Here is a 23,673-nt window from a genome sequence, read left to right as displayed (position 1 = left end):
CTCTTCCGGCGTCCAGCGCCCACGAGGTCCTCGAGACCCCTCCCGGCCTCCTGAGGCCCTGACGTCCCCAGAACCTCCCCCCTCCCGGCCTCCTGAGGCCCTGACGTCCCCAGAACCTCCCCCCTCCCGGCCTCCTGAGGCCCTGACGTCCCCAGAACCGCCCCTCTCCCGGCCTCCCGCGGCCCTCATGTCCCCGAGACCCTCCAGGCCTCCTGCTGCCCTGACGTCCCCGGGCCCGCCCGACTCCGAGCCTCCAGTGCCCACGACGTCCCCGAGATCCCTCTGGGCCTCCAGAGGCCCTGACGTTCCCGGGACCGCCTCCCTGTAGGCCCCCTACGGCCCGGACGTTCCCGGACCCCGCGCGCCCGCGTCCTCACGACCTCTGCCAGGGCGCAGCAGCCTTTTCGGAGGAGCTGCGGAGGACCAGGCCGGGTCCGCCCGGTCCTTCAGCTCCAGATTCCCTGCTATAATGTCTTTCCGCAAGACATTCCTAGGCCGGCGACACGCTGCTCACAACCCCACAAGAGACCAAAGGACCTGCCCCGCACCCGGAGAACTGGGGGGCCATCAGGCTGGAGCCCAGCTCCCCCAGTGCCTCACCTTATAGACGGCCACGCAGGCTGATGTGCAGCCAAGGTGAACTCCGATGGCCGCCATGAGGCGGCAGAGAAGGCGGCAGCAGTAACGAGTGGTCTCCCTGTGGCAACAGCTTCGGGCCTCGGAACAGCCCCATCAGGCACCGCGGAAACTTCACGTTCCCGCCCGCCCACTGCGTCCGGTCCATCCGCCGCGGCCTCCCGCGTCGCCACCAATCAGCGTGAAGGTTTCGCCTTTCCTTTCCGACTGCGGGCGAATAGCTTTACTGCGTCCTCCCACCCCAGCCCTGCCAGAATCGCAGCGCGTGTGCGATCTTGCGCATGCGCCAGTCGGGGAGGGACTGGAAGGGATGTCTTGGTTCCGCCCCCTCCTAGTTCCTTACGGGAAAGCCAATGGAAACTCGTGATTGAATTGCGTCATTTGGCCCAGCAACTCCCGGCAGATTCCGCCGCCTGCTAACCCCTAGGTCTGCCCCTCCGCGTCCTGTAACAGCCCCGGGCGATAGCTGCGTTGGCTGTTTTGGTGGACGCGGGTGGCAGGCGCTTGGAGCGGCTGGCTCATCATGTGGTGCATGGGCCCAGCCGCGGTGGTAGCCTTTTGTGCCGGACTTTGGGTGTCTAACCCGAGGACGGCGATGGGCCAGGAGGCCGGGAAACGGCCAGGGGCCGACTGTGAAGGTGAGCGGTGTGAGACCCGCTTGCATGGCCGTGGCACCGCGCTGCAGCGCAGCTGTTGTCGGCTTTGGCTTCTCCCGGCGCTGGCTATAAATAATATTTAACTCAGGAAATGCAGGCCCCCGTCCCTGGTTTCCCACCGCCTTCTCCCAAGCCTGGGAATTTCGATCCGCGTCCAGTGACACCTTGAGGCCGTCTTGCACTATTAAACGGCTGTGATCAAAGCCGGGGAGTTTGGATTTGGATTAGATGTTGTGTAGACGCGACTAGCTTCGGAGGACCCTAGCGCTCCATCTATGCTGCTACTGTGAATGGGCGAGTCTGGCCCCTCCCAGCCCAGGCGAGGTCTTTCAAATTTAAATTTGTTTGACTCCCAAAAGAAAAATAAAACAAGTTGTCTGTAATTGAGTTGAGGTGGTTTAAACCGGAGAACGAAAGTAACGTTTGTTAGGACTTACAGAGTAAAGTTGCTTTACAAAGGAGTACATTAACTCCTTTGGAGGAATACCCGGGAATGATTCCTTTTCTGTTCGCAGAACCTGAGCTATGCACTTGAAATCAAAACACGTGGGGCTAGGTTCCACCAACCCTTGTGCTCTGAGCCCCCATGCCCCTTCCTTACAAAATCAGCGTGATAGTACCTACTTCAGAGGGCTGTTACCAAGGTTAAAGAAGAAAATTGGCTATGCTAGCCCCTTCCTCCTGGACTGCTGTAACAACCATTTTTCATAGACCAAAATAATTTATGTAAGTGTATATCCTTCTCACCCTTATGTGACCTTGGGACTCTATCCCTGCTTAACAGGAAATTGTAGATTCACAGTACACATTGAATAATTGGATGAGTGTAGTTTGTATAATAACTTGATGAAGTGTTAAGAATTGGAGTCCAGTTTCCTACCAGCCCTGCAATAATTAACCTTCTCTACAGAAATTTGAAATATCTACATGATATCATTTTAAAATACCATTTTTAAACTTTCTATAGTTATATTTGTTCCTCTAAGTTAAAGAATCTTACAACTGCATCTATGCATTTAAAGCAGAACTTGTGAGACATAAGCAACAGATTTGATTACTCATTAGTAATTTAATTTCTGGAGTGTCTACCTGAAAACAGTTCAGAAAAGCCAGAGCCTCTCGATTCATTAAATCAAGATGGCATAAGCTTCACATTAAATGTGAAGCTTATGCCATCTTGCCTAGATCTATTACAGCATATTGTAATTATTGTGTGTTTCATTTTTTACTGTCTTCCCTCCTCTTGCTCACTCTGCTCCCATTACCCTGTTTTTGGACTCCTGGATTAGAGCCTTTGCATTTCTTCCCTTTGCCTTGAGAGTTCTACTCCCAAGTAGTCCACTTACAGTCTTCTCCCTTTCTTAAGGTTTCTGCTCAAATACCACTTTATCCAAGAGGTTTTCCTTGACCACTCCTTTTAGAATAATACTATTTACCTTGTCACTTTCTACCCCCATTATCGTGTTTCTTTTTCTTCACAGCCATAAGATACTTTTATTTATTTCCTAACATGTAATCCTTGAGGGAATGGACTTTGTTTCTCAACAGCCTAGAACACTGCCTGGTACTTACTAATTGCTCAATGAATATTTATTAAAAACACAAATGACGGGCTGTTGTATTTAATACTCTGTTCCTATTAATAGCATTAGGAAAGAATGGAACTTGGAGCGCTAAAAGACTACATGACTGGTCCTCTAGCTGAAAACAGCTAAAAACACTGGATAAAATAAAAATGTAAAAATATTTTTTAAAGATTTATTTATTTATTTGAGAGAGTGTGTGTGGGTGCGTGTGCTTGGGAGGGTGGCGGAGGGGCCCAGGGAGACAAGCAAACTCTCCCCTGAGTGAGGAGCCCGCCTCAGGGCTCCATCTTAGGACACCTGAGATCATCACCTAAGCCAAAATCAAGTGTCATGCTCAACCAATGAGCAACCCAGGCACTCCTAAAAATAATTTTAAAAGTAAGTTAGTAAGGCACAACCAGAGGCCAAAAATCAAGGTGATAGTGGACCAAAACAGGTAAAAGGAATAGGGAAGGTAGCTTTTGCCTTGAGGGCACTTGTTACTCAAGCAATCTGAATTTAGATTTTCATGGCTTTGGTAAAAAAAAAAAAAGAATAAACACAAAGCTCAGGACCTTCCCAAGTTAGGAGTGTAATATGAGGTCTTCCCCCAATTAATTTGAAACCCTAAAGAGCTAGAACTCCGTGACCTGGAAATAACCACAACTCTATCCCTGTCTTTAGAGACTGAAAACAATAGTGGTATTTGAATTTTGTACCGAAAGTGAAAACAAAACTGTCTCCAGATAACTCCTGATCACAAGATAGTCCACATATGCATTGAGGCCCAAATGCACACAACCTGGATTGTCCCAAGCATCTCAAACTGAAATTTTAGTTTAAAGGGGTTTTAGGCATCAGCAAATGGTGATCTTACTGTAGGAATCCACCTTTAGCCCAGCCTGCAAATAGTTCTCACGGTTAAGGTCTAAGAAATAAAGGTTACATTCAGAAAAGTCTTGCATCCATGGGGAAACCGGGCACCATAAGTGACAGCCAGTTGAGACTGGTGGCAGAGACTAGTGGAAAGCTTCAGGTACTGGAATTACCAGGCACAGAATAGAAAATACATTTATTATGTTCTAATAAATAAAGGAAGGGAATGAAAATATAGAGGGCAAAAGACTCTTAAAAATGTCCAACCATATTTGGAAAAGAACCAGATTAAATGACTACAAATAGAAATTAACGGAATTAGCAGCAGATGAGATACAGCTGATGAAACAATTAGTAACTAAGAAGATTGAAGAAATTGTCAAGAATGAATCACTAGAGAGAAAGAAGAAGAAAAAAAGAGAAAATCTTAAACACAGCCCTGTGTTTAAGTCTAACTTTAGAGTTAGACTTTCAGATGATTCAACAGTGAAAGGCCCAAAATCACACAGGTAGTAATCAGTAAAGCTGGCATTGCGACCCAGAAAGTCTGGCTTCAGAGCCTAATCACTGAATTACTGCTTATACTGCTTTCTGAGTATAGTGTTGGGGACTAAATTATTTAAGGAAATATTTTTAAAAATCAGAAGAATGAAGTAGTATGCAAATTATTCAAGAAGTTCTGGCTACTCTTTAACTCCTAACTCCTTATAACTTGTGTTCTATTCTTACGTAGCAATTCTCCCCAAGTCCCTGTATCACCACGATTGGTGTCTTTTTAAAATTTTTCCTCCAAAATCAAGCAGATAATGTGGGAATGACTGCAGTTTTAGAAGGTGTGGATGGAACTAGCCCATTGCCAGTTTAATTATTCCACTAACCTAATTTTAAGCATTTATCATTATCTTTTTGAAAAACTTGTAGCTCTTTTCCTGCAGGTGGCATTCTTATATTTCCCAAATACTATTTTCCCCTTTCGGGCTTTGGCTAATAATTGCTTAATTGATCTGTGATTTCACCTTAAACTTTTGAATTCAATTTCATTAACACTACTGTAAGGGCCTATTTAGCCAGAGCGGCTCCATCTCCTTTGAACAGCCATTTTGCTGTTTATGCAGTAAAACTTAAACTGACACCCACCCCGCCCCCTGCACCCGGACTTACTTCAAACAAGTCTGGGAAACTAGTAAAATATGGTCGACCAGTCCCAGGGAACAGAGCCCAGATACAAGGGTGGGTCAGGCCAAGTGGAGACATCCAATCAGTGGAGAGCACATACTATTTCCTAGCTACCAAGGAGTGTGGGTGCTGCCTTTTGGGCGCCAATTCTGACCAAGGTGATAAGCTAGTTCAAATATCTACTATCGGTAAATTATAATTCAATTGACCACCCGTGTGTGACCCAGCATGACTGTGCAGCTTTCTCTGTGTGTTGCAATCTCATTGGCCACCTGTGTGTGGCCAGGCTCAACCACATGGAACTTTGCTCTATAAAAGTTATTCTGTGAGGCTGGGGGTGGTCACCCTCTCTGTAAGAGGCGGCCCTGACCCGTTGGTTTGATTCTCGATGCTTGGCTCCAAATAAAGCTTTGCTTGACCTTCCTTTTCTATCAGTCTTGCTCCTTTGATCGCGGACCTAACAATTACCAAATATTTTGAGCTTATCGGGGATTTCTGTGACAGTCAAAGATATTGTGGTGAGTTTTTAACATCAATTAGGACTTCAAACAGGAAAATTTTTTATATGACCTATACCTAGCATCTAGATTCATTGTTAATATTTTGCTATTTTTGCTATCATTCTCTTTAAAAAATAAAATAACACACTTGCAGCCACTGTTTTCTCTCCCTTTCCAGGAGAAATGTCTGTTCTAAAGTTAATGTGTGCTTCTTTTCCATTTTTAAAGGTTTTATTTATTTAATTGACAGAGAGAGAGAGATCACTAGTAGGCAGAGAGGCAGGCAGAGAGAGAGGGGAAAGCAGGCTCCCTGCTGAGCAGAGAGCCCAATGCGGGGCTTGATCCCAGAACCCTGAGATCATGACCTAAGCTGTAGCCAGAGGCTTAACCCACTGAGCCACCCAGTTGCCCCTTCTTTTCCATTTTTAAAGAACTCTTACTATAAATGTGTGTATCACAAATAACCTATGTATTTTTTTGATCTTAGTTCTATATAATTGTCCATTGTACATATTCATTTGCAACCTTTTCATTCAAAATAATATTAGGGCACTTATGTACATTGATAACTACAGATGTAGTTTTTTGTTGTTGGTTTTTTTTTTGTTTGTTTGTTTGTTTTAAGAAGAGCCAGGTAATTCCACGGCCTAGTTCCTTCAGAATATTTCTTACCAGCATTTGGTTTTGCTCTTTTTAAAAAATATTTTATTTATTTGACAGACAAAGATCACAAGTAGGCAGAGAGGCAGGCAGAGAGAGAGAGAGAGAGAGAGGAGGAAGCAGGCTCCCTGATGAGCAAAGAGCCAGAGGCAGGGCTCGATCCCAGGGCCCTGAGATCATGACCTGAGCTGAACGCAGAGGCTTTAACTCACTGAGCCACCCAGGCACATCTGTAGTTCATTTTTTAAAATTGCCTATAGAATTCTACTTTCTGAGGGAAATACAGTTTATGTAACTATTCTTTCTTGGAGAAGTGGGAAGAACTTTACATAGTTACATAAACTGGAGCACATGGGTAATGATTTCTCTAGGTCATAGAGCAAGAATTTCTGGGTGATCCATTATATGTGTTTTCAACTTAACTTTTCCCTGTTGGACTGCAGTTTTCTTACAGATATGCAGAAGCTCTTTTATTCAGCCAAAAAATACATATGTCACATCCAGTCTAGGTTCCTCAGTGAGGACAGAGCAATGTAGCTTAAGTGGGAGAGGTGACAGACACTGAAGCATGAGAGGCAGTGAAGAGTCAGGTTATCAGGGACTTTGGGACAATCTAGAGACTGCATTAGACTCTGAGTGATATGGAAAGCCACAGGAGGCTGTTGAGCAGATGAAGTAGCGTAATCTGACTTTCATTTTCAAAGAATCTGGTTAGGATGTTGGGAACTTAGTGGGTCAGATTATAGCAATCCTCTGATCAAGAAATCCTAATGCTGCTGAAGAAGATATGAAAACATCATAAAGGAACCTAGAGCTGACAAGATAGAAAAATTTATTGGTCCAAAATTGGAAGGGGAAGGAGCAATCCTTAATGGTAAACTGAATTTACACTCATTTTTCTCCTTAATGGTAAACTGAATTTACACTCATTTTTGCCCAGATGACACTGGCCAAAGTAAAGATGATCTTCTGTGTGAGGGAGATGGAAGGCAAAGCCAAAGACTTGTTTTAAGTAGGGAGTCTTCTAGGACACTCTTCTTTGTTAATCTGGGATTCCCAAATCCCAAATACTCCCTGAGAGCATGGTTGAATGAGCAATAAACTTAACCCATCCCTACACACAGAGGTCTCTAAGGAAAATTTCCTTGACACTGTACAGAATAGAAGAAAGGAATAAATACATTTCTGAGCGACTATAACCACAAGATGTCCTCACTTGGATTTACAGCTAAATTTCACATCAGGGGTCCAAGATAATATCAAGCTCTCAATTTAGTTTAAAGTATTCCCTGGCTAGTAGCTCCTAAACCTGATACATACAGTCACAAATCCTTTATGGAAATAAGGCATCATTATTTTAGGCTTCAAATAATCTCCACAAATACATTTCAAATGACTATCATGCAGGACAAAATAAGGAAGTAGACAAAAGAAACAAATAATCAAGTAACAAGAGGAGGCAAAGGACTCTGTTTTTCACAACAAAACTTTTATAACTCGCTGGCTTTAAATTAAGTGTGGGGGAGTGAGGGAGAGGAAGAGGAGGGAGATTAGAAACCACAGCAGAAAAATTCTTTGAGGTGTTTTTTTTTTTCTTGAAGAGAAATGGGGAAATGGGGTCGTATTTGGTGGAGAGGGGCAGGAATGTGGTCTTGAGAGATCTTTCTATTGCTTCTAAGATGTGAGAAGTAATACATGCATGTTGCAGGCTAATGGGGAACGAGACAGGAGGGAGAGCGTAGAAGTGGAGGAGCAGGGAGTTGATAGGCTCTCCTTAGCAAGTGTAAGGGTTGTCAAAGTTCATTCATAGAATAAAGGAAGAACATGCAGGTACAGGTGTGGTAGATAAAGGTGGCAGGACCAGGGGAAAATTCTCTCAGAGAAATAGGATGCAGGATCATGAGGTGAGAGTGAGAATGAGGGGGAGGTGTTAGACTAGGTTTGAGGAGAGAGCAGTTTTGCAATTTTCATTTGGGAAGATGGATATAGTGGGAGTATGGCGAAAGGAGTAGGGTTGTCAAGCATCCCTGATAGCTCACTGGAAACTCATGGCCATGAATTTGAAGTGAGATCAGTGAGCCCCACTGTGTTACTTCCTCCAGTTGTGCTCAGCGAGTATAGGTACAAACTGGGTGGGGAGTTGGCTTTAATTAGGGTTAGGGTTTTTCCAGGTGCATACAACAAGGGAGGAAGATGCAAGAAAGTTGAGTTTATGCAAAGAAATGACTATAGTGTAGAACATGGAATCTAAACTGGACAAGGAAGCTTGGTTAAAAGGTGGGAAAATCAATGGATTGTACAACCTGGTGGGGTTGGGAGAACTTGGACCGTTGGGTGTTAGAGGATGTGAGCTGGAGAGATAGGAGGTGATGGTCAAACAATGGGATTTCAACTGAAATTATAGAGAGATTATGATCATTGGTAATGATTGGACCGAAGGGTATGACCACAACAATTTCTCATGTATTCTAGATATTAATCTTTAGTCAGTTATATAAGTTGTAAATATCTTCCTCCAGTCTACAGCTTGTCTTATCTTTTGTTTATGATTTCTTTGGCATTATAAAAGTGTTTAATTTTGCTGTAATCAAATATATGATCTGTATTTTGTACCTTCTTTTTTTTTTCAAAGATTTTATTTATTTATTTGACAGAGAGAAATCACAAGTAGATGGAGAGGCAGGCAGAGAGAGAGAGAGAGGGAAGCAGGCTCTCTGCTGAGCAGAGAGCCCAATGTGGGACTCGATCCCAGGACCCTGAGATCATGACCTGAGCCGAAGACAGCGGCTTAACCCACTGAGCCACCCAGGCGCCCCTATTTTGTACCTTCTTTACCAAATCTTTTTTCTCTATCCTGAAATCATGAAGATGCTTTCCTGGGTTTTATTCTAAAAATTTAGTAGTGATGGTCTTCCCATATAAATCTTCACCAGGGATTTATGTTTGCATTAGTTTTAGATAGAGATCTAGGATTATCTCTTTCTGTGGTTAAGTTGTCTTAATACCACTTATTGCCTAGTAAATTTTTATCCTCCATTGATTTTTAGCATCACTTCTATCCTTTACCAACCTCCTCTAGATTTGTGCATTTGTTTTTAGACTCTATTTGTGCTTTTGTTTCTAGACTAATTCTCCTGGTCTATTCTGTGCCATTCCCACAGTGTTTTCAATGCTATAGCTCCAGAACCAAATCTTGATATCTGATAATGTCTATTCCTCAAACTCCTTTTTCTTTTTTTCCTTCTTCTTCAAACATTTTTTGGCTTTCATTTGTTCTTGTTTCTTCATATGTATTTTTGGATCAGGTCGTAAAATCTATAAAAGCCCTATTTGAATTTTGATTAGAATCACATTATTTATTTGAGAGAGAGAGAGAGAGAGAGAGATTGAGCACAAGGCAGGAGGAGAGGCCAGGGGAGAAGCTGACTCTCCACTGAGCAGGGAGCCCAGGATCATGATCTGAGATCATGGCAGAGCTTAACCAACTGAGCCATCTAGGTGCCCCTGGAGTAACATTAAATCTATAAGTTTATTTAAAAATAATTATCCATAATATTAAAACTTCCCATCCATGAACATAGTTTATCTTTTCATTTCTGAGGTCTACTTTAAGGTCTTTTGATCAAGTTTTGTAATTTTTTCTTCCAAAGTCTTGATATAGTTCATTAAATTTATTCCTGGTTATACTAGAATTTTTGTCATGACTGTAAATGATTTCTTATTTTAAATTTGCAGTTTCCTCATTATTTCTTTGTATTAATCTGATAGTCTGCAATTTTGCATAATGCTCTCCTTATTAGAATGTTTTACTACCTAGACAATCATATAATCTGCAAATGATAAAAATTTTGCTTTTTCCTTCCCATTTTGTTTTGTTTTGTTTTGTTTTTTTGAGATGGAGAGAGTGAGTGTGAGCTGGGGTTGGGAAGGGCAAAGGGAGAGGGAGAGAATTTTAAGCAGGCTCCCTGGAGCCTGATGTGGGGCTTGATCTCATGACCTGAACCCGAAATCAAGATTTGGAGGCTAAACCTACTGAGCCACACTTTTTCCTTTCTGATAAACATTTGTTTTATTAGCTAACACATCCAGTTCTGTATTGAATATAAGTGGTGACAAAGGATCATTTTACTTCTAATGTCAGACATTTGCTGTAGAGCTTTCTTAGATATCCTTTATTAAGTCAATGCAGTTCTTTTCTAGTCTGAGTTTGCTAAGTGTGTGCATATGGATGCTTGCTTTAATCATGAACAGAAATTTGATTTTATTAAATATGTATACATCTACTGAGATGATCGTATGATAAATTGCATTAATAGCTTTTCTGATTTTATTTTATTTTTTATTTTTATTTATTTATTTTTAAAGATTTTATTTATTTATTTATTTGACAGAGAGAAATCACAAGTAGGCAGAGAGGCAGGCAGAGAGAGAGAGAGGAGGAAGCAGGCTCCCTGCTGAGCAGAGAGCCTGATGCAGGACTCAATCCCAGGACCCTGAAAACATGACCTGAGCCGAAGGCAGCAGCTTAACCACTGAGCCACCCAGCTTTTCTGATTTTAAATCATCTTGGTCACTGATGTGATTCTTTTTTGATTATAATTTTTTAATGTGCATTTTATTTTCAAAACGTGAAATTGGCCAATAATTTTTGTCTCATATTGTCCTTGCCTGGTTTTGATGTCAAGGTCTGGCCAATCTCAATAAAGTTCGGGAGCTTTTCTTTCCTTTCTTTCTTTTCCTTTGCTATCCTTGTCTCTGTGACAGTTTATATAAAATAGTTCTGGTAGTGGGTTTCTTTTTTTCCCTGGTGGATTTTTAATTACTGCTTCAATTTTTTAAAATGGTTTAGCTCTGTTCAGGTTCTTATTTCTATGTAAGTTATTTTTGTTAAACTTTTCTGTGATGTTGTCTATGCTGTTTTCAAATTTATTGAAATAAAGCTTTCTTATGGTGTTTTCTTATGATTTTAGAGTCTCTATTCTCTCTCTAGGTATGCCTTCTTTTTTTAATCAATGTTTTATAGCTTATATTTTTTATCAAATAGTTATGTATATGCATAAATTTAAATTGTAATTTTTTTCCCCTGGGCCTATATTGAAAAATGTTAGACTCTTACCCATTCTTCTCTAGATAGTGCTTTACTCTGCAGCTACTTCTAAGTAGTTCAGCTGCTTCATCTGACACATATCTTTATTAATCTAAATAAACTGATTAAAATGCTCTTTTTCAGTTTTTCACTTTTATTATCTTTGGAAAATGAATTTTTAGATCTATACACCCACCCACATCTGTTTCCTGCACACCCATTCTCTCATTTAACATACCTTTACATCACCATTTGGGGTAAAAATAAATCTCAAGGTTTATATTGTTGTGCCATGTAAATATTATTCAAAGGTGAGTTACTTAGTGCACCAGGATTTCATCTTTCATGTACATCTTTCTTCCCTTGAATTAAAACTTGCCTCAATTTTTCTTTGATCAGTTTTTGTTCTAATCATTAATTTATATCATATATATTTTTTTATTTCTATTTTTATTTTATTTTATTTTTTCTGGCAAAACTGAAAATCATCTCTGAACAATCTGACCACATCAGGTAGTCTATTAGTTTGATTTTCTGCTTGGTGGCCTAATTCCTGGGTCCTGCTCTAGCCTGGACACTCATCTCTCCAGCTTGTTGTCCTAGGACTCCCTCCTCTCCTGGGAATTTCCTTGGTCTCTGCTGTGTTTGAGCCTTTGTTTCCTGGGACCCAAAGGATTCCTTTGATTGGTTCACTCTTCTGTTTTGGTGAAGACTTCTGTCCTGAAAAACATCACATGATAATATAATTTTGAGATCTTGAATGTTGAAAATAACTTTATTTACTTTGGCATTTTAATTAATAGCTTGACTATTTATAGAATTCCAGGTCAAAACCATTTTTTCTCTAGAATTTTGATGACATTAAGCCATTTTCTTATCGTTTCCAGTGTTAGGAAATCTAATGACACCCTATTTCATAATTGTTGTTAGAGTTATTTTAGATTTCAGCAGAATTATAGAATCTTTTCTTTTTTACTGGTGTTCTAAAGTTTCTTGATTTTTGTGTTTTGATATAGATCTTTTCCAATTTTGTGGATTTGTCAATCCAGATATTTATATCTTCCACTAAAAAGAATATTCCCTATATTGGTTCTTTGACAATTCCCTATTCTATCTTCTTGAAGCTCATTACTTAGGTATTTGTCTTCCCAAATTTCTTAAATTTTATTAATCATTTTCAATCTCTTTGTTTTTTGGTCCATTTCCTGGTGATTTCCACCCCCCCAACCTAATTCCCTAAGTAAATCTGGTTCACTCTCTCCTTTAATTTTCAATCATATTTTTAATTACCAAGGGTTCTTACTTGTTATTTGGTTGTCTGAATATTATTTATCACTTAAAAAATTCTTTATCACTTTTTTCCTTGCGAAGAAATTGTCTTTCCTTATTGGCTATTATTTTCATATATCCTTATTTTTTCTACTTACTTTATGTGATTTTATTATCTGATAGTTTCTATATTCTTCTGGTTTATATAGTTATACTTTTAAAAGCTTAAGTTGAATACTTATTTATTTTCCATTTTTTCTTTTGAAAAATACATATTTAATGTGATTAATTTCTTTGTAAGTACTGCTTAACTGTAGTCCTTAAGTTTTATGTATAGCATTTTTACTGGAATTGAGTACTAAAACCTGTACATTTCTGTTACTACTTTTTCTTAGATAGAAGTGTATATTTTAAAAATTTCCAGGCACAAGGAGGGCAGACACTGAGTTGGATCATATTATTTTTGTTACTCATTTCTAATTATATTCTGGGAATGTGGCCTGCTTAATGCAGGTTTTCTGGTGCTTGAGAACTGCTTTTTGGCCTATGACCTGGTATATTAATGTAAATATTCCATAGTTTCTTCAAAAAAATGTGGGTTCTCTAATTTGGGGGAGAGGGGTTCCACAGGTAATAACTTGTGAATACTGCTCAAATGTTTAATGTCCTTATTAACTTTTGGTCAATTTGATCAAATAATTGCTGTGAGGGTGTTCAGCCATCTATGGTTATTGTGAATTTGTTGATTTCTTCTTATAATTCTATCAGGATTTTCTATATTATTAAGCTATGCTATTGGCTATGCATTAGTTTACAACATTTATTTTGGTATTTCTGGTAAATGTTTCATTTTATGGTTAGTAGCAACTGTTGTTATTGTCAAAAATGTTTTTCAGAACTTAAGCAGATTTTGGTTAGCATTTTCTAGGCATAATTTTTTATTTTTAAAATCTCAGTTTTGTTGTTTTTTTCAGCCTTTTGCTATAGTCTCATACTTTTTATGTGACTCTTATAAACAGCATACAATTGAATTTTTGATAGTTCTCCTCTGAAAATTTCTGTTCTATAATTGCAAGTTTAATACATTCATGCTTATTGTTATTAATGATATATTTGGGTTTCTTTTTCCCACTCAATTTTGTGTTTTTTAAAAAAATGTATTGTGCTTTTTTCTTTCTTTCTTTTTTTTTTTAAGATTATTTATTTATTTATTTGACAGAGAGATGACAAGCAGGCAGAGAGGCAGGCAGAGAGAGAGGAGGAAGCAGTCTCCCTGCTGAGCAGAGAGCCCGATGTGGGGCTTGACCCCAGGACCCTGGGATCATGACCTGAGCCGAAGGCAGCAGATTAACCCACTGAGCCACCCAGGCACCCCTCTTTCTTTCTTTCTTTTTCTTTTTCTTCTTCTTCTAAAACTTTTCTGTCTTCCAGCAGACTGATAATATTTGAACAATCCCTCCCCATGCCTAGCACCAATACAGATCTGAAAGTAACCTGTTCATATTTTTTAGTTTTTACCCTTACATTGTTAACTTGAGAATTGGCTAAAAATTATTATAACTTAACAATAATGTTTCTCCACTCTCTTCTGGATGATAAAGGATCTTAGGAAGTTTCAAGTGAATTCTCCTATATTTCCCACCTTAGATGTTAGGATTGTCTTGTTTTTGGGTTTTTACCTTATGCTTATACCCCTACATGTTTATTATTATTGTTTACACAATTATCTTGGATTTAGATTTTCTCCCACTTGCAATTTTTTCTTCTCACATTACTTCTTGCAACCTGATTCTCCTTTCTGGATCTTGCCTCCTTCCTGAAGTTTATCTGTTAGTAGTATCTCCTAAGGTGTTATATGCATAGGAAGTGCCCAATAAATGTTTATTAAATAAACTATTTTAATCAGATGAACACAGTTTAAACTACAGCAGGTGTCTAGTTTGTCTATTAGGGTTATCACTAGACCTTGCTTCATTTACCAGACAAACCGATAAGACACTTGAACATTGGGGATGGGAGCGCATTATGTGGTTTTAGTTAATACCATAAATCAAGAGTAGGGATAGAACCAAGGGCCAGAGCACTCTCCACTCTTCCTTGTATGTTTCTCTAGAATTCTCTCTCTAATACTAGTGCCACTGTGTTCCAGTTTAAACTTCTGGTCTCCAGTTCCTTCTTCCGCACACTTGCCCCATCTGGGAAAGCAACATGGGAAAGCAGGATCCTCCTACTGCAGAAGTACCTAAGGGATAAGTGTGTAGGGCCAGGGTCAGATGGCCAGGGATCTAATTCCCTCTCCAGCACTTATTAGAAGGTTAACTGGACTCTCTTTGACTCAGTTACCTCATCTGTAAAATAAGGATGGTAAGCGTCTACAGCATCACTTTGTTCTGAGACTTGAATGAGTTAATAACACAATGGTGCCAGTACCTGTAAGCACCCAACAAATGCTGACTCTGGTTATTGCCTGAACCACTTCATAGCTCCTCTGCCTCTTTTCTGACTCTGGATCCTGGAATTGAATATGATTATTCAAATTTGGAGTTTCACTTAAGTTTGTGATGATAGAACATACAGACATAGGCAGACTATCAAGGGGTTTCATTTAAGATATGTATTCAAGTTTTTCTCTGTGCTTTAAACAAAGCTGTCCCAAGCATCATATCCTATATAAAGGTATATTCTCTTTTAAGATTAACTTTTATAGGAGAATTCTCATTTTAGGTTGATTGATTGATTTGATAAAGTCATATTATTCAGGACCCACTAAGCAAATTGCTATAGACCCCAAACCATTCTTACTTATAATTTGAATTCATTGTCACAATGTGTTGAATCATATTTAACTTTTTTACTTGGTGAGTGGGGCATACACATTGTGGTCCGGGTTATACTGTACCTAACTACACGATTTCTTTGATCCTTTTAGTTTGTAAAGAATTCTTGAACCGATTCTATAATTCCTTGATAGCCAGAGGAGTCAACTTTTCCCTGGACACCATAGAAAAGGAATTGGTCAGCTTTTGCTTGGATGTCAAAGGAAAAGAAAACCGCTTGGTATGGTAAATTTTCCCTGTTCATTTTTCCCTTATGCTTGAAGAACTTGTTAATAGTTTCATTTCTCATCTTTATCTTAATGTTCTCCTGTTCAAATGCTTGCCTCAAGCATGTTCATTGCAGATAGCAAGCAGAAATTGATCTTCCAGTGAAATGTAGTCCGATGTATTTTCATTTAGAATGTATCTGGATTCATTTTGCTTTCTGAATAGACAAGCAATTCCATGTTTTAAGTAAAGTTACACAGATTCCTAATGAGCATTCTCTGTCCTGGGTTAAGTGTGGGTAGACTCTCTGTTACCAAGACTATTAGTCAAACCTGTCAAAACATTTTTATCAAGTCATTTCTACATAACTAATGAAGTATTTATAATAGTGTTATAATAGTGTTTCCTGGGTTTACACAGATGACTTTTCAATATAGTGTTTTTTTTTTTTTTTTGAAGATTTTATTTATTTGACAGATAGAGATCACAAGTAGGCAGAGAGGCAGGCAGAGAGAGAGGGAAGAGGAAGCAGGCTCCCTGCTAAGCAGAGAGCCTGATGCAGGGCTCGATCCCAGGACCCTGGGATCATGATCTGAGCTGAAGGTAGAGGCTTTAACCCACTGAGCCACCCAGGCGCCCCTCAATATAGTGTTTTAATTCACTACAGATAATTGCCGGCCAATTCATTCTGCCTAAAATTTCGATGTTCAGTTTGTCAGTTAAATCTGCATTGTAGACTGTTCACTGACACACTGTAAAAGTCTCAACATTCATTTGTGCCACGAAGTTTCCTATTTTTAAGTGTAAATTGCCTCAGCTAGGCAGCTGGAAAGACAGCATAGCATGATGGAGAAGGACACGGAAAAGAGCCAAAATACTAGATTTTTAAATTCCATCTCTTCTGCTTACCAACTGGTGACCTTCGGTTGACTTGGGTGTAAAATGGGGTTAATTACAGTACTTACTTCACAGGACTGTTGTGAGAGTTCAGTAAGTTAAGACCTTTAAAGCCCCGAGAGCAGTGCCTGGCACAGAGAAAACACTTAGCAAGTGTTGGCTCTTAAAAGTCTTTGAGCATCTTGTGAAGTGTAGGGCGCTTCTAATTAACATGATCACGGGGATGGAACAATTTGTTTCCTGGTGTCTTAGTCAGCAGGGGTTAAAATTTAATAGCTGGGCCATGAAAATTAGGTTAACCTCTTTCTCACTTTTCCAAACTATACTAACTACATTTTTTCATCACCCAGGACACTAAATTCCCTTTGTACTCCTTCAGTGCTATTATCTAGGTGCAACGAAGGACGCAGCCACGAAGATCCTCAGTGAGGTCGCTCGCCCGATGAGTGTGCACATGCCCGTGGCAAAGATTTGCGAGAAGCTCAAGAAGATGGACAGCCAGATCTGTGAACTGAAATATGGTAAAATGGAGACAGATGTATTTTTCCAATATGTCCAGAGCATTGTCAATTCTCTAAACTGAGGTCCCTGTTTCTAAAATGTTGGTGTGAGAAGGGAAGAAAATCTCCACTCACCAGGAGGTTCCGGGGCTGCTGACTGGTGCCTCATACCATCTGAGCTCCTCTGGGGGAAGAGAAATGAATACTGACACAATCAGCATTTGGTAAATCTGCCAACCCAGATAGCCACATTTAAACTGTTAAATCACCAAGGCAATGTCGACAATGTATGTCAAGGAAAAATTCCAAATGTAAAGGGAGCAGCTATTCATGGTGATTTAGGTCTTGGTGACCTATTAAGACAAAAGTTGCATCTATTCAAAGGCGATGCTGGGACTTTGAAGTTTTAAAGATGGACTATACCTTATCCCCCTAGATTTGTCTACCATCCTGCCAGTTTTAAAATTTAGAAAATAGGTTATTCACATCAAGTCAGGTTTTGCTTGATGAAGTAAGTTTACCGAGGGTGCCTAAAATAAATAGTGAGGAAAGGGAGGAGCTGTCCTATTTAAAACATTATCCTTGGCCTTATGAATTTCACCTATATAGTACAGATGATTTGCATCTGGGCCAGTCTTTTGGGTAGACTGAAGAGGTGGGTGGAAAGCCTGTCCTTAATACCTGAGATTTTACCAGGAAAGACTCATTTCTTTTGCTTAAGTCATTGTTTTATGTCACAGACATACTGTAGCATTATAAACTACTTAAGTAATTAGCACCCAACTCTGAATTATTTTAGTCTTATTTTCCAACATAGCTGTGTAATATGCCTATGCACCATAGTAACAAAGCTGGCTTTAAATAGGTTTAAAGTCAGAAGATACCAAAGACAAATCTATTTCTTAATTTGCCAAGGGCAGGCCCTCATCTCCAAGGTAGTGATTATGGGGAAAGCATCTGTTTTTATTGGCTTCCAAGCAGTGAAGTAGAGGCAGGAATCATTGAGTTTATATAAACAATATTCATAAAAGGAACAAGCCTGTCTTGATTCTTTTATTTGACAGATGTATTTGGAATAACATCTGCTATATGCAAGGGATCCTACTTGGATCCTTGAATAATAGAAAAATTATTCAGATATTATTGAAAAGAAATGGGGAGTTACTAATGTTTTGGCAATGCTGGCCACTAGAGGCCCTTGGGGAGCCATGAACCAGTTTTAATTTTGGGATCAACGTTTTCCTTATAGTTTTTGGGTTACAGAGTTTTTCCTGTTTTAAAATTAAAGCCAGATGCCAAGTTCTCTAGAAAAAACTCAAAGACACTACTGACACTTGCAAGAAAGTGTTTTTTTTTTTTCCTTTAAGCATATATCTTGAATAGACCAATAGTTCTAAATTCTCCTTCCCTGCTTATGGTTGGCAGTAAAGTTGAGATTGAACAGGGTCTTCGACTGGTGGGATATTAATAATTTGAGCTATCAAAGCATCTATGTTTAAAGATATTTTGCTAAGTCAGCCATGAAATTAACAAACAAAGTAAGCGTAGAGATGGATTATGTTTTCAATTAGGAAGGTGTCATTTGGTTTTTGACCTGAAAGTATGTTTTTGCTACATCTATTTTTTTTAAAGGATGGAAATCACCATAAAAATTAAAGGGTCCCCTGAGCACAGGGTGTAGCTGACTGTCCAAATAACAAAAAGGGTTTAAAATATAACTTTTATTTTTTCCAGATTTATTAAGATATAATTGACATAAAACATTGTGTAAGTTTAAGGTGTATGACATGTTGGCTTGATACACTTATCTATTGCAATATTACCACCATTGTGTTGGTTAACACCTCCATCATGTTTTATAATTACCATATCGTTTCTGTGATGAGAACATTTAAGATCTACTCTCATAGGAATATTCAAATATATAATACAGTATTAACCATAACTACCACAGCATACATTAAATTCCCAGAACTTGTTTTGTAACTGGAAGTTTGTACCCTTTTGCCAACATCTTCTTAATTTCTCTATCCACCAGCCCCTGATAACACCATCCTATGCTCTGTTTCTATTAGTTTGGCTTTTTTAGATTCCATGTATAAGTGATATCATACAGTATTTACCTTTCTCTGACTTATTTCACTTGGTCCATTCTTCTTGTTGCAAGTGGCAAGATTTCCTTTCTCATAGCTTAATAACATTCCATTGTGTGTGTATACATGTGTGTCACACACACATGTGCACACACACAAACATCACATCTTTGTCCATTCATCTGTTGCTAGATACTTAGGTTGTTTTCATATCTTGCCTATTGTGAATAATGCTGCAGTGAACATGGAAATGCAGGTATCTCTTTGATATCCTATTTTCATTTCCTTTCAATATATACCCAGAAGTGGGACTGCTAGATCATTTGGTAGTTTTACTTTTAATTTTTAAAAGAGCTTCCATACTCTTTTCCATAGTGGCTGTAATAACTTACACTGCCAGCAAGAGTGATTTTTTTTCTAAATTGTTTCCAACGCTTGTTATCTCTTAAGTTTTTGATGACAGCCATTCTAAGAAATGTGAGGTGATACTTCATTGTAAGGCTGTTTTGCATTTCCCTTATGATTAGTGAGGCTGAGTACCTTATCAAGGTTGGCCATTTGTATGTCTTCTTTGTGAGGATATCTATTCAGTTCCTCTCCCTATTTTTTTTAGTCAGATTGTTTGAGATATTTTTGCTATTGGGTTTATGAGTTCTTTATGTATTTTGGATATCAACCTCCTATTAGATATATAAGTTTCAAATACTTTCTCACATCCCATAACTTGCCATTTATTTTGTTGATGGCTTCTGTATCGTGAAGAAACTTTTTAGTTTGATATAGCCCCGTTTATTTGTTTTTGGTTTTGTTGTGCTTTGGTGTCATATCCAAAAAATCATTACCAGGATCAATGTCAAGGAGCCTTTCCCTTTGTCTTCTTCTTGAATTTTTATGATTTCAGGTTTTATGTTTAACTTTTAATCCATTTCAAGTTAATTTTCCTAAGCAATATAAGATAGGGGTCCAGTTTTATTTTTTCTACATGTGATTATCCAGTTTTCCAAACACCACTTATTAAAGAGACTGTTTTTTCCCCATTGTATATTCTGTGTACCTTTGTCAAATATTAGTTGACCTTATATGCAAGGGTTAATTTCTGGGCTTTTGATTCTACCCCATTAGTATATGTGTCTGTTTTTATGTCAGTACCACACTGTTTTATTATAGCTTTGTAGTACAGTTTGAAATCAGGAAGTGCAATGCTTCCAGCTTTGTTCTTTCTGAGGATTGCTTTGGCTATTCAGGTCTTTTTTTTTTTTTTTAAGATTTTATTTATTTATTTGACAGACAGAGATCACAAGTAGGCAGAGAGGCAGGCAGAGAGAGGTGGGGGAGTAGGCTCCCCGCTGAGCAGAGAGCCCGATGTGGGGCTGGATCCCAGGACCCTGGGATCATGATCTGAGCTGAAGGCAGAGGCTTTAACCCACTGAGCCACCCAGGCACCCCTCTATTCAGGGTCTTTAGTGGTTCCATACAAATTGGGGTTATTTTTTCTTTCTTTCTTTCTTTTTTTTTTTGGTGAAAATGCTATTGGAGTTTTGATGGGGATTGCATTAAAGCTGTAGATGGCTTCAGGTAGGGTGGGTGTTCTAGCAGTATTAATCTTCCAGTCCATGAACACAGGATGCTTTTCCATTTGTGATCTCTTCAGTTTATTTCATCAAAGTCTGGTGGTTTTCAGTATATGGATCGTTCACTTCCTTGGTTACATTTATTCCTAAGTTTAAAATCCAACTTTTAGATTTGAGCACACGTACTGGAAGTTTTTGATAAGTCACTTGATGACCATGCTATGGTTGTTAAGAGACTTTTTTTTTTTTAAGGATTTTATTTATTTATTTGACAGACAGAGATTACAAGTAGGTAGAGAAGCAGGGAGAGAGAGAGGAGGAAGCAGGCTCCCCATGGAGCAGAGAGCTTGATGTGGGGCTTGATCCTAGGACTCCAGGATCATGACCTGAGCTGAAGGCAGAGGCTTTAAACCACTGAGCAACCCCGGCGCTTGCTAAGAGACTTTTAAATGCTGTGTTCTATCATTCAGGGGAAAAAAGGAAAGGGCTCTTCGATAGAAATCAAGCTGCAAAAGTCCTGGGCTGCCACTCATTATTAAATAAGCAAACTTCAATGTTGTATCCATGTTCTTTTTTTTTTTTTTTTTTTAAGATTTTATTTATTTATTTGAGAGAGAGAGACAGTGAGAGAGAGCATGAGCGAGGAGGTCAGAGGGAGAAGCAGACTCCCCATGGAGCTGGGAGCCCGATGCGGGACTCGATCCCGGGACTCGGGGATCATGACCTGAGCCTAAGGCAGTCGTCCAGCCAACTGAGCCACCCAGGCGTCCCTGTATCCATGTTCAAACACACAACTGGTCCTGCGGGTGGGGGAATGAAAAGAATTTCCCCTTTCTGACAGGGAAATTACAATTATGAGTATGTTATAGATGAACTTTGTTTGTTTCTTCTGTTTCTGGGGTCAAGGATGGAGAAGTAGCTTCATTCTCTACATTGTCTGCAGATAGTAAATGGAAACAGTAATCTTTCTAGAGGAGTTGGATGTTAATAACAAGTGTTATTGGCGAGAAGGTTAGGAGCCAAATTGGCTGGCACCAAAGCGCTAGCATTAGACGAGTGGATATATCCCAAAGGACTACCAATGAATGCTGTGATGATTTTGTAATCCCAGTAGGGACAGAGGATCAGGTGAGTTCAGGCAGAGATCCCACACAATTAAGGACCAATGAGAATGCTCTTAATTTCATTCATGTTTTTGGCGTCTTTACATTTGTTATTTAAAAACTCCATAGGGCCTTGTAATAGGTATGCCCATCTGTTTTAATGCAGACATGTGTTCTTACAGAACTTCAACCATTACTTTCTAGTTAATTACAATCTAGGGCTTTCAGCTGGCCACGCTCAAGGCCATCCCAAGGCACTGCCATTTATCAATACTCTTCTCTGTATCTTAGGAGCAGCAATTAAGATGCAGTGCAGTCATTTTAGTCATTACGGTCTTGAGAAGCCATGGAGTGGTCACAAAATCCTGTAAAGCTACCCAGGCTCCTGTTTTGAAGCAAGTATAATTCCATGGAAAGCAAATTGAATAGAACACTAATGACCCCAATAGCTTTGTACATAACACATTTTTCTTAGGTATGTCTTGGTTTCCATAGAAATTGGAACTGTTCCCCACTTTGGAACACAAGGTAGTTGGCACCAAGATAAGTAACACCACTGGCCTTTCTGTTTCACAGGTTTTTTGTTTTTGTTTTTGTTCTTTGTTTTTTTTTTTAATGGTGCCTTCCCTTTTCGTTGTTTAGAAAAGAAATTGGACCTGGCATCAGTGGACCTGTCAAAGATGAGAGTAGCAGAGCTGAAACAGATATTGCACAACTGGGGAGAGGAGTGCAGAGCCTGTGCGGAGAAAACCGACTACGTGAATCTCATCACTGAATTAGCACCCAAGTATGCAGCAGCAGACCCCAAAACAGAGCTCTGACCCTCCAATGCTGGTGCGCCATTAATGAAAGACACAGTAACTCTCCAGGGAAATGACTTGTTGGTTAAGAGTAACTGGGAGTTGCACTGTATGTGGTCTCATTATTTTTGCTTTAAGAAAAAAAACAACCAAGAATTGATTACTTGGATTTACAATGAAAACTGCTGATTATTAGTGGTGTCTTACATTTGCAGTGTACTCAAACCTAATAGTGCCTTTCTCATTATTTTTGTAAGGATCACATATATTGTCTTTATCCATGTCCTTAAAATTGAGAAATGTGAAGTACTGAGAAATTGACAGAGTAAGTCGATTCAAAGACGGAAGACAGTGCTCAGAGGCCCCTCTCTGTGCACTAATTTTTAATTAAATATATTGGTTTAGGAAAAAAGAGACAATGTTTTGTCTACGTGACTCCCACCTTCAATCCAAAACAATAACATGGCATAATCAAAGGTTTTAAAAAGTAAACTTTGTACTTTCAACTGCAAATCACTCTATGTTCTGGCTCTTTTTGGCATCTGATATGGGAGGGCAGGAGGCACTATTTGAAATTAGGATTTTCCCAAAGAAGGAATACCTATTTAAAACCTATTTATACCTACTTAAAACAGATCAAGAATCCACTTAAGGAGACCCTGTGTTTTAGCAAATTGTATCAGCGCTCACACTGTTGACTGAACTAAGCTCAAGGTGTTCTGTATTCCTTGCTACCACACATTAGACAAGCGTTTTTTGAAGATTAAAACATGGTAAGAGCACCTGCAGGCAAGAAAAAGCTCTACGGTTCTTAATGCTATTTTATCTGCCTTAAATTGTATAATCGTTCTTGGCTCCATTTTCTGGCCACATCAGGGTGAGAACCCCCACCCCCACAAGTGGCTGCCTCTGGTGAGGAGGCAGAGGTGGGAAAGGCTTACAGAGCAGCTCAAGGGGACTTTCTAGGGGGATAGGAATGCCTTGTACCTTGATTGGGGTGGTGGTTACAGGGTTGGATAGGATTGTGAAACTCATCAGCAGTACAGTTAAGATCCAGTAATTTTTTAAATATACATTTTATTTAAAATACTGCTATAGAAAAATTATTTGGAAATTAACTGAACTTCATTGATTCAAAACATCTAGTTCATGTAGAGAGTTACATTTGCTGATTGGGAGTCCTTTTGGGGAGTGGAGGAGAAAATTTCCAGATTGAATGTATACGCTGAAAGTACAATTTT

At 39.3% G+C, this 23,673-nt stretch overlaps 2 protein-coding genes across 3 annotated transcripts in view; one reads left to right on the top strand and one right to left on the bottom strand.

Annotated features, from left to right (window-relative positions):
• HSPA14 (heat shock protein family A (Hsp70) member 14) overlaps positions 1 to 732 on the bottom strand; it is a gene marked incomplete at its 5' end in the record, with an annotated part of 39,229 nt that extends 38,497 nt beyond the window's left edge. For both annotated transcript variants that reach the window (XR_014313975.1, XM_082739589.1), the window contains one exon: positions 601 to 732. Coding sequence is in view for 1 of the 2 variants with exons in the window: in XM_082739589.1 (XP_082595715.1) it covers positions 601 to 657 (57 nt within the window). The remainder of the gene's footprint in view (positions 1 to 600) is intronic.
• Positions 733 to 983: 251 nt separating this feature from the next.
• CDNF (cerebral dopamine neurotrophic factor) lies at positions 984 to 22,983 on the top strand. The gene is made up of 4 exons (XM_082738940.1): positions 984 to 1,274; positions 15,354 to 15,481; positions 16,745 to 16,886; positions 22,275 to 22,983. Exons 1-4 carry the CDS (start codon positions 1,160 to 1,162, stop codon positions 22,451 to 22,453), a joined length of 564 nt encoding a protein of 187 aa, XP_082595066.1. The 5' UTR covers positions 984 to 1,159; the 3' UTR covers positions 22,454 to 22,983.
• Positions 22,984 to 23,673: the final 690 nt, after the last annotated feature.

This window comes from Mustela nivalis (assembly GCF_964662115.1).
Source record: "Mustela nivalis genome assembly, chromosome: 7".
Taxonomy (NCBI): Eukaryota; Metazoa; Chordata; class Mammalia; order Carnivora; family Mustelidae; genus Mustela; species Mustela nivalis.
The sequence above is the reverse complement of the archived record's forward strand: the minus strand, read 5'-3'. Positions and strand labels throughout refer to the sequence as shown.